The sequence below is a fragment of the Cottoperca gobio genome, chromosome 12, assembly GCF_900634415.1.
Source record: "Cottoperca gobio chromosome 12, fCotGob3.1, whole genome shotgun sequence".
Taxonomy (NCBI): domain Eukaryota; kingdom Metazoa; phylum Chordata; class Actinopteri; order Perciformes; family Bovichtidae; genus Cottoperca; species Cottoperca gobio.
Window position 1 is genome coordinate 18,870,696 of NC_041366.1, and position 16,021 is coordinate 18,886,716.

The 16,021-nt window shown below is 42.9% G+C and overlaps 1 protein-coding gene across 2 annotated transcripts in view; it reads right to left on the bottom strand.

Annotated features, from left to right (window-relative positions):
* Positions 1 to 16,021, bottom strand: part of LOC115016601 (netrin receptor UNC5D-like) — a 140,995-nt gene that overhangs the window by 4,593 nt on the left and 120,381 nt on the right. For both annotated transcript variants that reach the window (XM_029444462.1, XM_029444461.1), the window contains exons 10-16: positions 14,162 to 14,347; positions 11,076 to 11,225; positions 9,615 to 9,833; positions 8,790 to 8,874; positions 5,488 to 5,656; positions 2,853 to 3,083; positions 642 to 791 (exon numbers count right to left, since the gene is read on the bottom strand). In XM_029444462.1, the coding sequence (XP_029300322.1) occupies positions 642 to 791; positions 2,853 to 3,083; positions 5,488 to 5,656; positions 8,790 to 8,874; positions 9,615 to 9,833; positions 11,076 to 11,225; positions 14,162 to 14,347 (1,190 nt within the window). The remainder of the gene's footprint in view (positions 1 to 641; positions 792 to 2,852; positions 3,084 to 5,487; positions 5,657 to 8,789; positions 8,875 to 9,614; positions 9,834 to 11,075; positions 11,226 to 14,161; positions 14,348 to 16,021) is intronic.

Genomic DNA, 16,021 nt, shown 5'->3' on the forward strand with positions numbered 1-16,021 from the left:
CATTACAAACTACTGTGTGACCCAGACAGTGGCGCAGTGAGAACAGGTCAAAAACACTGCTGTACGGATGAATCATCCTCTTTTCAGATCCATCAGACAGGAGGATGGCTACTTGTAAAAGCCTCCTTTAGACAAGAGTGGTGTCTGAACGAAAGCCTATAGTCATCCTCTCTGTAGGACCCTCACATAAGGGCTCTTCCCTCTCCAAGAAAGCCTTGTTGGTATTCTGGACGCACTATGGTGGGCTAATTCTGCTAATAGGATGTCACTGTTGGGATAAACATCACAGGGCAGAGCAGAACATGCAGCATGTAGACCTCTAGGAAGATAAGTAGGAGATGTGTGTGTGTGGGGCTGCCTGGCAGTCATAATTAATTTTATAAGGGTGTGTGAGTGAGATAGCTCGCCTTAGCGATCTCCTGCTGTGCTCTTGCTGCTGCCCTTTTGCTTTGATGTGACCAAGCAAGAAAAAGAGAAACTGGCAGAGGAGAGAGTTGTAATGGAGGAGCAGAGGAGGCGGAGAAGACGAAGGTGCCCTGATAAAGCCGAGCTCCATTTACATTACAAAGTGCACATACAGTAAACTCACTCACTACTTAAATTCATTTACACTTAATGACACAAACGCACAAACTGCCTACCTGGCAGGTGGTGAAAGGTTTGATGCTCCAGAGTAACTGTGGAACGTCTTGGATGGACACCTGGAGGCTGAAAGTGTTCCCCCGGAACAGCATCATTTTCGGCTCCTCCAGCAGCCGCCCGCCCCTGCTGCGCTCGCCCGCTGCCACCTCCTGATAAGGAAAGGTGTGTGGTAGGGCAGAGAAAGTGGAGGGAAAGGTTTGTATTTTATACGCTTGATAGACTCTGTGTACCAAGCCAGGACTCAGGTGCAGCACACAGCGTTCCATATGCAACACATTGTTTTTGTTGATATGTAAAATACACCTACACGGTTTATCGAGGCTGAAAACTAAAAGTCAACTATTTTAAAAATCAATGAATCATTTTCAGATAAGATAGATGACTGAGGGAAGCTGTTAAAGTGTGAAATAACGCAAATAAACATTAAAGATATTCTATCTTATAATATTACATCTCGTAAGGCTCTTATAAGGTATTGTGACTACCGAAGAGCAATTTCCCTCAGGAGAAATCCTTCTTAGTTTGATCTCATCTTATCGCTTCTGTGACCGTGATGTAAAAAAGAAACATCAACTCCAAAAGAAAGATTTAAGCAGAGCGACATTTTTAAGCTTCAAAATGCATCCAGAGCGATCGTCCTCTGAGAGTCACACTTAACAGCGGCCTCCCATGAGCCTCTGCTGCTCACGACACGTAGCCAATCACAACATGGATGTAACCGACACGCACTGCATGAGTGATTGTGACAATCAGACGAGAGCTAAAGGGAGAGCAGCACCCCATTTGCAAGTCAAACACATTGGTTGTTGTTCACGAAGACATAAACGGAAGAAAAAAATCAAAACAAAAGTCAATATTATGCTTTTCTTTTGCCTTCCGGACTTGTGATATTGTCATTTCTCTGAATCAATAATATAACAATAACATCTGTGTGCATATGTACTTGCATGTTTGTGTTTCCTGTATCTTGGGAATGAAGGGAGAGAAAGAGGGGGGTGCAAAGCATACTGTCTGTCATGAACCTGATCAATTCCTTCTTGGAGCTCACAGGGGAAATGAATTGTCACATGAAGCACAAACAAAGAAAGAAACAATAACCATGTGTGACTTGTAGAAAGGTGGAGGGAACCGGCTCTTGGTGCCTGCATCCAATTTCTCTTTGTTCACATGCATCTACCATTTGAATGAAGCCGAACGTGAAGCAAGGCCAGTGGCAGTACAGGACAACTATCAGCACTACTTAAGGAAAGCTGCGTGTGTGTGTTTAATTAAGATAGGAGACAAATTACTCTCGCAAAAAAACAAAAGAGAATGTTTTGGCTGCAGAACACTCGGAGAGAAAGAGGTGCGTTTGTGTTTCTGACACGGCTAAGAAAAGGACAAACTCTTCACTGCGTCTGAGAATGTGTCTGGTTTTAACACGTTATTTTAAACACGGAAAGCAGAAACACATTTAATTAACAGAGAGCAAATTAAATTACGCAAAGAAAGGGCAGAGAAGCAACCTTGGAGCATCTGTTGTCTTTGTAATTAAAAGTCCCTCTTTGTCTGTCTAGTCATCAAGCATCTCCCAGTGGCAATGTTACCGAACAGGCAGATCTTCAGTGGAGCACAGACGACCCTGACAGCAACACTCTCAAGCACAACCACCAAACCCTGGCAATTTAGATTTCTTACATCATATATTTATATCATATCATATATTAGGATGTCGGTCAGGTCACCACTGAAGTATCTCAAGAAGCATTAAAAGGATTGCCGTGACATTTTATATATACATTCATGACGTCCAGATGATGTATCCTAATGACTGAGGTGATCCTCTGACTTTTCCTCGTCGTGCCACCATAAAGGTTGACATTTGTGGTTTTTGAGGGAAATGTCAGGACAACTTTCGGATGGATTGCCATGAAATCTCATTCGGACATTATTGTTATGCGCAGGATGAATTGTAGAAACCTTTCATTTAACTTTAAATCTAGCGCCAGCGTCAGGTTTCTTTCCCCTATTTGACTTGAAACCCATTATGAGACCATGAACTCATTCTGAAAATGTTTATGTGAGGTTATAAATCAAGTGAGAAGAAGGGGTCATTTTTTCATAGATTTCTATGAAATTAGACTTATCTTTGCAACCTGTGGAGTTTCCCCTGTTGGCCATCAGAAAGAATTATTATAATATAATTCTGTAACCTGCCTCTTCCCTCGTACCTGAAATGCGTGGGGCGTGTCGTCCACACAGTAGACCCTAAGGGTGAAGCCAAGAGAGTTGTTGCTATCCGGACTACCAAACACAGCCAACCTCAGCCGCTTGGCCGCCTCCTGGTTCAGCGGCTCCCCCACCAGGGCGTAGCAACCCGGATGCTCCAAAAGCACATGGCACCTCTGGGTCTCCAGTAGACAGTAGCAGGAAGTGCTCTCCTCGTCCACCGACATCACTTCCTGTGGGGGGACACCAGGAGACACCCGTTCATAAAGTACATACTGTCAGACATTAATAGTTCATTTTTAGGGTTAATCACGAGAACAGTTTAATAATGGAACGCTTGCAATGTTTGGCTGATGATTATTCAGCTCCCACCTTTACACAGTGGCGCTGAGCATACTGATTCATGATTATTATTATTTCAATTACTGCCAAGAATCTGTTTGCAGAGGCAGACAGAGGTTTTAAGTTAACCATTAAACTGAAAGCTGAACACCATTCAGCCTGTTTTATGGGAGTAACTCTACTTGTTGCAAATATGAAAGGAGCAAGATCTATAATTCTATATATAGATATTCTATCCTTTACATGGAGAAAAACCCACAGAAAAGAAAAGAAAGCTTGTTATGCAACAGGCCATAAAAAGCATAATAACTAGCATTTTAATTCAAGAAGTGGCTTTATTGTCTAAGGATATTATAAAGACAGTAAAGTGGAAACTTTCCCTCATACACACACTCAAGATCATGAACTGTGCAAAGCTGAACTCGAGCCAAATAAATAATGACACATCAACTAAACAGATGGGGATACAGTAACACTGACAAAACGGATTAGTAGGGTGCCGTTGTATCTGATGGCCAATTGCTCCTCATCTTGTGCTCAATCCTTCGTAAATCACCTTTGAAACATAACTGTGACCCACAGGTCCCCTCTGCATATGGCCCGGCTGAGCAATGCAGGGTAATTTAGTGGCCCGCAGATTCCTAAACCTGCCCCATTAGCGCTGCAGCAGACATGAAGGATCTCCACGGCATAGCTCTTCCCCGCCAGGCAGCCGGGGAGAAATGATGGAGTCAAACTCCAGCGGTACAAAAGTGCAAGCTTTAATGGGAATGGCACTGAGAGGCAGATGGAGCGAGGGAGAAGGGAAGAGAGAGACAGAGCGAGGGGGAGCAAGACTTCCATCTCCCATTATATTACTAATTCCAGAGATTAGGTTTGAGTAAGCATCCTTCCTGAGATAAAGGGCTCATTATTTCCACAGTGACAGAGACGGGTCACACCGCTACATTTTTGTGGAGAACATTCTCCGGACCTGTCTGTGTCTTCCTCTCTCTCTCTCTCTCTCTCTCTCTCTCTCTCTCTCTCTCTCTCTGCTACATATAGCCATCAGTGACGGCTGTTTTGAAAGCTTCCTTTTGTGCAACACGTCTGCTGGCAAATTACTGCTGTGTAAATGTCACACAGATAGAAAAGACCAGGCTGGGGAGAGAAGCACAGGGCATTCAAGGTCACGCACACCCAGTGGCTGCGGGGTCACCCTGCCTCGATGAGGTCCCCTAAGCTTTTTGATGAGGTTAGTTAAACATTAAAAGAGCATCTTAGAGACGTCTATTCTGCTGAGACGGCACAAGAAAAAAGGATATAGAGTGTTTGGATTGAAGTGAGAGAAACTGTGAAGTAGCTCTACAGGACATAGTTGAAGGACTTTTCAGAGGTGTTATTTCACTGAAAGAGCTTCATGTGAGAAAATAAATCACAGAGATAGAACTGTATTTAGAGCAATGGACTCTTAAATATTTAAAAAAGCCTCACACCGAGGTACCAGCTGTATAAACCTTTTAGCAGTTTTACCATATAAATAAAATAGCATTATTTCCACTATACCTTCTGTTAAACCTTTTAATGATTTGTGGATGAACGACCATTGTTTCAGTAATCACACTGGACGTCTACGTGTTTGATCTGCGGCTAGGACTCCTTCACTCACTCACTGTTTGCGAGGAGTAGTGATTTGCATTTGATTCCAAACGGTAATTTGATTAAGATGAAAACAATAGTGCTGAAGTAGATATATGTTTTTTGTTGCAATCCAAAATGAATCCAAATAGAAATCAGTCAAAGCCACAGTGGTCCCAGTATAATAATTATTTTCAAGAATAATTGAGATGATACATCGGCTGCTCGCTCACGCCTTTATCTACTGTTTTGCCGTGTAATAAATAACAGATGAACATGATTGTGTTTTTTCTCCTCACAATGTAAATTATGCTTGTTGTTGTTTTATTGCATTAACAGCTGCAATGCAGAATTCACAGATTCATGAAAAGAGTAATGCATTGAAATACCATTATCATTACACTGGGAAAAAGAAATGGATGTTTCCATGACTAATAGCCACCACTTGCATTTGGTCTGACGCTTCTTTTTGGATGCATGACATCATGAGGTAGCTTGAAAGCAGAATAACACATCTGAGCTGGCAACCCTGAAAGCGGCTCCGTGCTTGCGGGACCACACTGCTGGATGTTCACCTAAGTAAGTGGTAGCAGTTTTTATCAGATGGTTTTGATATTCCTGGCACTGGTGAAAGTTGTGTGTTTGCACTTGTTAACATTCTGCACTGACGTTGCTCACCTCCCACTTGTTGTCCTGCGTCTGCCTCTTTAGTCGGATGGTCCAATTATCGGCAGCAACCTCCGCACAATGGGCTATGGTCATGGCTATAGGACAGGACAGGTCGAGGCCTGGCGGGCCATACGTGACTGCAGGGCTCAGGAAGATCTCTGGCTCCTCGGACACAGCGCTGCACACACAGATACACACACACATACAGTGAAGTCAACAACACACATCACGACGCCACAATCATTAATGCAAGTCCATTCTATTCCCCTGCGTTATAATACTGAAAAATAAATGTTTTAATATAGAAATGATCATCATTACTAATGAATCGGTGCTTAAACAAGGATTCAAATAGCAGAGTGTGACTCTATGAACAAAGTAAACTCAAATCCTTGGACACTCATAATGAATCAATCCCTGACTAGCTGACACACAGACACACAGATAGAGGAAGATTAAAGCACCAAGACTAATGGACAGTGGGGCTAGGGAGGACAGGCTTTAGCACACAGCGTGTAAGCTTGGTGGGTCGATGGAGCTTATGAAGCCTGTTCTGGCCAGCCTGGTGACAGATTAGCTGGGCCAAGCTGCTCTTGGCCAGGGGCCCAATCTTGGCTGGAAGCCCCGAAGACTGAGAGCAATCAATGGGACCACCATCAGTCATGCAGCTGGCCCGCCTGGACAACTCACATATACAGGACACGATGTTGGTGCTGTTGTCACTGGAGCAGCGGGGATATTTCTCAACATCGTTAAGGCAACCGCAGCCCTGACATGCATGCACAGATGAAGCATGCACAGATGCACCACACATGTGTGAAGTGTGCATGGAGCCACACATGTGTGCACACAAATGACACTTACATACTGTAACACCTGACTCCATATATAACCAACAGCGGTGTCCCAATTCCAATCATAAAGATATTCAGCTTGATGATATAGAATGGAGAAACCCAAAGATTGGCATTTTTAATTTAAAAAATGTCTGAAAAAAGTATTAGTTAATATTATATTATTAATTTTCTTTGGACCAATTGATCGATTAATTGAGTAATTGTTTTAGCTCTGAGAATTACGGTAGTACATTGAATTGGTGTGTGTGTGTGTGTGTGTGTGTGTGTGTGTGTGCGTGTGCGTGTGTTGTGATGGTAGCGTTCCCACGCAGAAAAGCCTGTTGTTTTGGCCCTGTTATTTTAACAGTTTCTGGAGCTTCTCCATTATAACGTTATCAATCAAAACATTTTAAAGAGGTTACGATACGCCGTCTAAAAATAATATCACACATCCAGAGAGCACCGTGGCCCTGCAGCTGCACTTTTGTGCTAATCAGCCCCAGGATCAGACGAAACCAAGGTTACCTGCTGCTGAGACTATGATAATTAGCCAGATTGCCTGTGAGCATAGATTAAAGATGGTTACTTAGCATCTCTGATTGTGGAAGAACAAAAAAATATCACTCCAGGATGATGGTTTAAGTATAGATAATAGATTGGGGTTATTAGTTGAATCACGCAACACGCCTCTTTCACTTTTTCACACATACAGCATCCAGCGTGACATTCTTTGCTTTAATTATTTTGCTCAGACCACAAATATAAAAGACAACGACTCATTAGGGACAGTCAGTCTTTCACGCTCTCACAGAAGTATGGAGTCAGAGTTTAGTAGTTATATCTGAGTTAATATTATAAGTTCAAAGTGTCAGTTCATCTAAATTAAACAAAGACAGAAAAAGAAGAACATAACTCGATGCAGATCAATACAAGTGAATGGCATCTCATTTGTGCTGCTGACAGTTTAATTCATTAATAACTTCTCAAATGTTAATACTCAACATCAACTAAAACTTTCAAAGGAAGCCTAGTCTGAGCCGCTGCCTCCAATGAGGCATACCAATGAGGATGATATTGCTCAACTAATTGACACAAACTTGTGCGAGTCACATCTTATTTCATATTGGCATATTTTGTCACACACTGTGATTGTGTCCTTGGATTACTCCCCGTCTCCTGCAGAGCTGGAGAAGATCACACACACAACAACCTCGTAAAGCCTCGAGGAAGAATGAAATCTCCTGCGAACACCTGAAACTGAGCCAAAGCTGATCGATTCCTATTCTTTGCAGTGGAAAACATCGTCTTATGTAGATGGCCCAGTTTGAATGGGAAGAAAGGATCCAATTTCTCCCCTGAACTCTGCGGCTGTCAGAAGATAGGCTCTGACTGACAGCTCAGTGGGGCACGGATCCTGCAGCTTCTCCAACGGCAGCCAGAGAAGTAAACAGCATCAGGCTTATCAGAGCAAAGCAGGAGTCTGGAGGGCAGTGGCTCGGCTGAATTGCGGAGACTTTAGGCAGGGGAGTGTATTACCAGTCCACTAACTGAGCAATGAGCCACAACCTAGAAGTGACCTTTGATCTGTATCTTTACGCAGATGACCCTCGGCTCTTGATGTGTGGGTGGAGATGAGGCGAGAATGCCACTTTTGATTCTCCCTCCGATGTCGAAATCGAATTTTATTGAGAAGCACAGGCGGTTAGCTGTGTTGTTAGGGCAATATTTCGCTAGCGGGGTTTCACACTGACACACTGACACATTGATGCTGTCTGCTGTGAATCAAGAACATGTCCAGAAACTGAATTCTGGTTGTCAGAAACCTTTTGAGGCTCAGTTGCAAAGAAGTCAAAGGTATTACCCCGCTTTTCAAACGGTTCTTATCTATACTGCCATTTCCTCCTCAAGTAATAGCTTTGTAGGAGTCTTTACATCAATGTTACAGAAATAGACTCCTGCCAGGCAACAGCCATCCAAACTTGGTAGCACATCGCGTTGCACCGAGCCAAAACACCTAATCAATATCACCGTCATCGCGGCTGTACAAAGTTCACAAGTATGTCCTAACCAGTCACGATGGAAAAAGATATTGTCACTGTTATGTCGACAAACACAAAACAGGCAACCAGATCCATGGAGTGCATCTTTCTCTGCTGAGATAGTTGCTTAAGGCAGCAATGCAATCTGTCTGCAGCTGCCAATGTATTTATGACACATCATGTCCTCCCCTGTAGTGACTGCAAAATGAGAAAGGAGCCCATGCTGGGTGGGTATATGTCTGCATCTGTATGTGTAAGTACAAGGGACTGCGTATTCACATGACAGGATCTGTGTGAGCCGTTTGTGGTGCATGTTCAGCAAAGAGAGGAGCAGACGACGTGGCAGTAAGAGGGATGAAAGATGCGGTGCGATGGGTTGAGAGATTAAAAGAGAGCAGCCTATGAAGCAGACTGCGTGAGAGTGAGAGTCCCTCACCTGCTGTCCTCCTGGTTGATGATCATGTACATTTCCCAGGTAGTGTCTTCTGCGATCCCCCCGTGGGGCACCAACAGACTTATCCCTGCAGAGAAACAGGCATGCAAAAAACTGATCAACACACAGCGAGACACTCACACCTGCCCCGCTGTCAGACTTCTTTACTAAAGGTGATAGACAGAGAAGTGATGGCACCAGGAAGAGGTGACGGGAGCAAGTCCAGAAGGCCTTGTGAATCAATGCTGCCAGGAGTCTCTTTGTCACACACACACACACACACACACACACACACACATACACTGTCTGTTTGTTAGATACACACACATACACGATATTGTACTGTACGATAAACAATTACTGCCAATCTACACCGCAGTTGATAAAGGCCCTCGAGGGACAGGATGATGAAATAGCTGCCTGAATGAAGCGGTAGGCTGAGCATCACAGGTTTACATTTTCTTCATCATGTACATTGTGTTTAAATTAAATATAAAATGATGCATTCAGAATGGTTAGAAGAACTTTCCATACGCTGAGAAATGTTGATCGGGTTATAAATGTCAATTCTGTCCAATTTCACTTCAGTAAATAATAAATTCATGTTGGTCGATCAAAACATTTCTATATATGTGCTGCATACCAACACTGACAAGGTCAAACAGCTTCAACATGCATTACTAGATTCCCTGTATCAGCTGTGCAGCAGTTCAAAGTGTTGTAAGTTATAGATTTCAGCTTCACTGCGATTTTCTAGTTTCATGTTGAAGTTATGTTGGGTTTACACACGGGGACGTATCAAATGAAATTCCCCCGCAGTGGGCTCACCTGTGTTAGGCACCACCAGCCTGCCTCCAGCATGACCAAACACTGCAGTTGCTTTGTGAAGAGGCCTGCTGGGAGTCAAAGAGACTTGTGGAGCGAAGAGGTTCTTGCCTCTTCTGCCCAGCGTCGTCCCAACTGCGACCCCTCTGTAGTCCGGAGCCAGGCCCCTCGGAAACGTCTGAGGGTGGGACATGACGTGGTACTCTGCCCTTTCTGCCGCCCCTAGAGACACAAGGACGTTACAGTGACTTTGTTGCAGTTAAACAAACTCTGATCATAAAGAGAAGAGGAAAGAAACATTCGAATGTAGTGACCCCCAAACCGCAGTAGTTCAATCACAGCGCAGCAACCAAAATTAGGCACCTTTGAAGCTTTGGATTTCTCCACTGACGCAGTGTGCACGTGGCTGCAGGAAGAGGGATACTTAAAAGGGGACGCATCATGAAAAACTCACTTTTTTTCAGTGCTCGTGCTCAAACACGTGTGTATCTGAAGTGCCCACCAACCAACCAACTGGGAAATATTAGTTTAGCTTATTTGTAGCTCATAGTTGAATTCATATTCTATTGTTTCTGTATGTTGCACTTTGGTTTGGCTTATTTGAAGCTGTTGTTCTGCACTTAAAGGATTTCACCTATTTGAAGTACCTGCAAGATTCTTGCTGTTCGCAGTTGTATGCTCATGATTGTTTGCACTTTTGACCACCTCTATGATTTTACTCGCAAGCCAATCAGAGCAGACGAGAGAAAACCAAGCTTGGTGAATACAGGTATATTCAGACACAATATATAAATAGTTTTTTGAAGATTAAAGCATGTAAACAAGTTCTAATAGAAACCTAAAATACAAGTATGAACCTGGAAATGAGCCCTTTAAAGAGTTTGTACGGGTGGCGTCTTTCATTTAGCCTTTCCAAACCCAAAAAACACACGGGCAGAATTGTAAGGAAGAGATAAAACGAGTGTGCTTATCTGCAAACATTAGCATGTCTCGCTATCTGGCTTACTGCCTGGAGAGTTATCTGAGATAGTGTTATGGTGGCCAACACATTGGTCGTCCTCATCCTCAAAAGTCACGTGGAGACGGCGTTTTCAACCAGCTCATGGAGCTAATGTTGCTGTAGCTGATTTCAGCCAGTATGATGTGAAACTACCTGCGTCTGAAATCAAGGAGCCATTCTTTCTTTTTAAATCTGTGCAACTGTAAACTGCAGATGTGCCGTGCGAGAACACAAAGCTTGACAGGCGTAGCAATAGTAACTAAGGAGGACGCGGCTTAGCGAATGGTCAATTCGTGATGCCCTTCAAGGTGATGACCATTTTTCTTTTATGACAGCTTTCTTAAGGATTGCCTCAAAGCAAGATGGATTATCCTTCCGACTGCGACAGCACAACCTTATTTTAGCCTTTTTCCAAAAGTAGGTAACACAGGCGTGTGGCTTTTCAACAGGGTCTATGTTCTGACCTTTGACCTTGAGATCAGGCAATGGGTCAAGAAGCGAGCGCTCGGCCATCAGCTCCTTGTCAATGGAGTCCTGAAAACACATGGGGCTGGTGTAGGTACGCGACACTGTCAGATCAGGTTGCATGGATGAATTAATAAGCAGGGGGTTTGCTGAAAAACACACAAAGAGAAAATGCAAATTACTGTCAACAATTAGACATCTTTAAGAGTGACACTTCCACAAAGTACGACGCCGTCTCTATCGACAACAATTAAACCTAAAAGGTGTCATGACAATTACTTTTTAACCACCTATGAGTATTATTATAATTACAATCCCCATGGGAACAGGAACTCCTTACCATAACAATGACTCAATTAAAGGGGCACATAACAACGACCGGGGAGTAGAAGCATGTTTTAATCTGATGTCGTAGGGGTTTAGGGTGTTGCTGTAGCTACAGGCAGCCATGTGTATGTATGTTGTACTGGAATTAAACCCCTGCACCCTGTGGATCAATCAGGAAACACAGAGTTATTATAGATAAGATGAATCTGTTTAAGGTGAATTCTGTTTTGTGATTAACGACTTGTTGACAGCTGCTTCAGCGAGCATTGAATGACGACACCGTTAACTAAGCCGTGCGGTTTCTCCTAATGAGCAAAGAAATGTTCATTGCCGATTTATTTAGTTGGGAATTGGGTAAGCTGTTGTCATAGTGACTCATGATCAAGGACGTGATTGCAAAAGGAGGGAAATGAAATGATTACTGTGTAACTACTGCAGCAGTGTGCAACCTATGAGGAGAGGAGGGCACATTGGAATTTATGGAGGTTGGGCTGGTTTAGCGCGGAGAACAGGGAGAGAGATTAAAGCTTTCCCCGGCTCCTGCTGTGTGATCAAAATGAACTTTATTATGCCCTGCTGAGAGCTGCTGCTGTGGCGACCCATCACGCCAGCCTTGTAAAAATATGCCTCAATCTGTGGCGCAAAACACACCACTGATGTTTTCATGCTCGGAAACAAGGAGCCACGATCCATTCGGGGATCTGGGTGTAAAATGGAGCTAAAAGAGAAATCAATTAAATCAATTGAAGTTTTGTTGTAATACCAATAACAGCCAATAATGCCACGAACTGACTTAATACCGTCACGATACTTATTTAGCAGTTTGCTTAAGTTATGGTGGTAAAGATGGTCGAAGTAATAATAGATAAGGGTTATATTGTAAAATAGTTTGTAGAGCGCAGAATGGGCTTTTCAGTGCACGTGTATTGCTTGCATCGCCAGTGTTGTTCACAATGAATTGCATGTAGTGCTTTGCAGATTAAGCTTCATACTGTATGTTATTGGACATTTAGTGCACTACAGCAAGAATCTCCAGAAGTAAACAAACTCTGGTCATTTTGGCCCTTAACGCATTTAAATAATTGATGTAGTTACATCACAATACAAGGAAAAGTATGCATAATTCATCCGCATAAACATTAATGCATACAAATACAAAACTGTATGGCTTGCTTGACATTAATATGCGAGTACATTTACAGTGTTTGAGCCCAACAGAATCACAAGCACATCTTGTATCTTGCGGTCTCCTCAGTTTGAAAGTGTGTGTGTTGTATATTTCTGTTCACCCTCGCAGAGACAAGCTGAGAAATGAGAGCCGTGTCTGCTCTCCCGTCTTCATTTGTGCATTGTTCCTGTGTTTGGAGGAGAATGACACTTCATTTATATTATAATGCCATCTCACTGTAGCAGGCAAACTGCAGACTTGAATTGATCTTCAAAGTATTTTCAGGGTCTTTTGAATCTTCAAACTAATTATAATAGTGTGATCGCAAGTGTAGTCAAAAACCTACTTTTCATTTTGTTATTTTATTCAAATTAAATCAACCAAATCCCCAAACTCTTTACAATTTAAGTAAAGAAACTTAACGCTGTATTTAAATACTATTTTCATTGGCTACAGGATCGTTTTTTGTGCTTGTGATAAATGTTCTTTTCTTCCCCTAGTGCAAAAGGGAGGTTGTGTTTAAGCAAATAAGGTCGAGGAGAGCTATTTTTATTATGTGTTTGGTCGTGTGTGACTGCGTGTTTATGCATCGTTATCTCGTATACTACTGGACCCATCTGCCTCATCTTCTGGCGCTCTCCTACGACTGCGTGCTCGAGATCCTCTCGGGGGGGTTAGAGGTGATTCACACTGTTTGAAAAACACATTTTATTGACTGTTTTATACAATCATTGACTGCTGACTCATCGTTCCTCTTAACCCGCCGGTAGAGGCCGCAAGTCATCGACGACTCCTTCAGTTTCCTTCTAGGGATTAGGAATAGTTCCTGTCAGGGCACTGCGTAGAGTGTGTGTGTGTAGCAAGTGTGTGTGTGTGTGTGTGGTTGAGTGTGCGTGAGAGAGATAGAGATAACAGATGTGCAAGTGAAAAACACATCTGATACACTTGCAGTCTAGACTCGGGGCAGTTGTGATTTGTATTCTATTCAATCAAACGCAGATCTGCTCTCTATTAAGTGCACTTTTCTAGCTCTTTAAAAACCTCTTATTGCAAAGTACACTTTGTGTATCTTTAAAATCACAAAAGTTTGTTTATATGCTTATCAAAACACAAAGTCTGTCGGTCTGTACACTGTTTGGGATGCTTCATACGTAGCTTATTAGATACATGTAGCTATCATCCAGCAGCAGGAGTGATAGATGATAGATGTGAACATGCAAGCGAGCCATACGGTTCTGTAATTACACGTATCAGCTCTACTTTCTAATTTATGGAGTGTGCTGAGTGTAATTAAGCACGAGTCAAACAGCGTGCACACTCTAATGAATTAATGAAATCATCCAACATGGCACCAAACACAAGCAAATCATCTACAAAACTTGCTATATTTTTCTACACACACTATTCAGTGAATGATCAAAGGAGTCATCCTCCGGATATGTTGTAGAACTTTATCAGATTATTAGAGGGGATTATAAAACTTTCATTAAATATTGCATTATCTTTTCTGTTACTTCAACCTCACGTAAATGAAGAGTTACTTCAGGTAAAGTATGTGGTGGGAAGGCACGAAGACACAGACTGGCTCACCTTGACGAGAGGTCTTGAAGCTAAAGGACTGGAAGCCCCCAGTGAGGGCGGAGGAGTCGATGACATCCACACCGTACTCGCTCTGGCTCCGTCGGTAAAGAGTGACAGCGATGATCAGCAGCACCACTGTCACCACCCCCGCAGCGAGGCCTGAATACAAGGCCACATCACTGCTGTTCTCCACGTCTTGGAAAGTAAGAGTATAAGGAGAGAGAGAGAGAGAGAGAGAAGCAGATTTTTTAGCAACGTTTTGCTTTCCGAGTCGACGCCGCTTAATTAGGAAGCTGGGAGACATTTTCCTCCCAGAATAAAGTGAAAGTCTGCGTTGCTAAGGAACTTCAGCTAAATTAAAGATACGACAGTGTGTTATAGGAGGCAAGTCTACCTTGGTTTCAAACTAAGTCTTTTGTTTTCTATTCGCTGCTTCCCGATGCACGGCTTCGTTGTCCCATCGTGGAGAGTTTAAAGCTACTAATGAGGAACCTCAGAAGGAAGGCGATTATAATCAACCCAGCACCTGACTGTCATTTCAAACACTGCTCGGCTCTGGTGTTGGAAACACTCTGCGTTCCGCTGGGATAATGTGACAAAACCAATTCATTAAATTAGCTCATCGGCAATGATTATGCTCTATCTGGTCCCACCAGTACTGCAGCGCCCAACTCCACAAAGGAAGAGAACGAGTGGGAAATAAAGGGGCTGCTAGCTTGTTCTTGAAAGATAATGAGATCTGCAATGAAACAGGACATGCTGGGAAATCCTCTAAGTAGCCTGAAGCTCAAATGAGGAGAAATTGACAAAATACGCAAAGCTACAGTAGCAGGTTAATTGGGGGCTCGGGAAGTTTTGGCATTCTTTCTCACTTTTATGACAAACAAAAGTACATAAATGTGTAAAAGGACAAGTGCGAAGAACATGCGCCTGTGGCTTAGTAGGTAAAATATGCAGCAGTAATCAACACACAAATGGTCCATTACCCTAGACGGCAATAATGCACAAAGCAATAGATGCATGAACACAAAGCAACGGCCACTTGGCTGGAAAAGCTTCACCTGATGTATAGCTAAATAATGGCATTGGAAGTTTACAGCATCTAGACACAGAAGGTAATACTTAAGTGTGTCCTACAAAACACAATGTTCAGTCCAACAACACAGGAGGAAACAGTATTCTACTTTAATGACTGTCCATTAACAAGTGGCCTGATCCAACGCACGGTGTGTTTTGGTAAATGGAGTGAAGATGGATGCTAAGGGTGAGAAACTAACCTGTCAGAAACATCTCAAGCAGAATGGAATACTTCTTCTCCTATCTGCTAACATATACGCTCGCAATGAACCTAAACATTCCTTATATTTCCTCATTTCTTATTCATAAACAATGTATGCTACCTGTCAGTCATAACATCTGTATCTGAAATACTCTCTCGCCTCTATTCTACGTACGGAAGAATCCACAATGCAGAGCGTGTTAGTTTTCATAACCTGTCACAGTGATTTATTCCTCTTATACCACGGCTACTTTCAAGACATCAAATCAGAAGTCTCGCTTCCTGTTTCTCGGCGCTCACAGAGAACGGTTTGCGGCGGCTGATGGCACCAAGAGATGCGCATCGTTTCCAGATATAACGATGCTGAGAATATTACAGCGCAAATAGCTCAGTGCAATTATGCACGTCGCAAAGCATAAATGAGCTTGAGGCCAATGTGACAGTTGTGAGGGGTGAGAGTCAGGAGAGCCACTTCCATTCAAACCTCCCAAAGGCAACTGAGAGAGGAAAGAGGAGATGTAAGCCCCGGGTTAGGGTAAAGAGGGAGAGGGAAGTGTATTTGTTTGTATAATAACCTTATGTTTCATTCA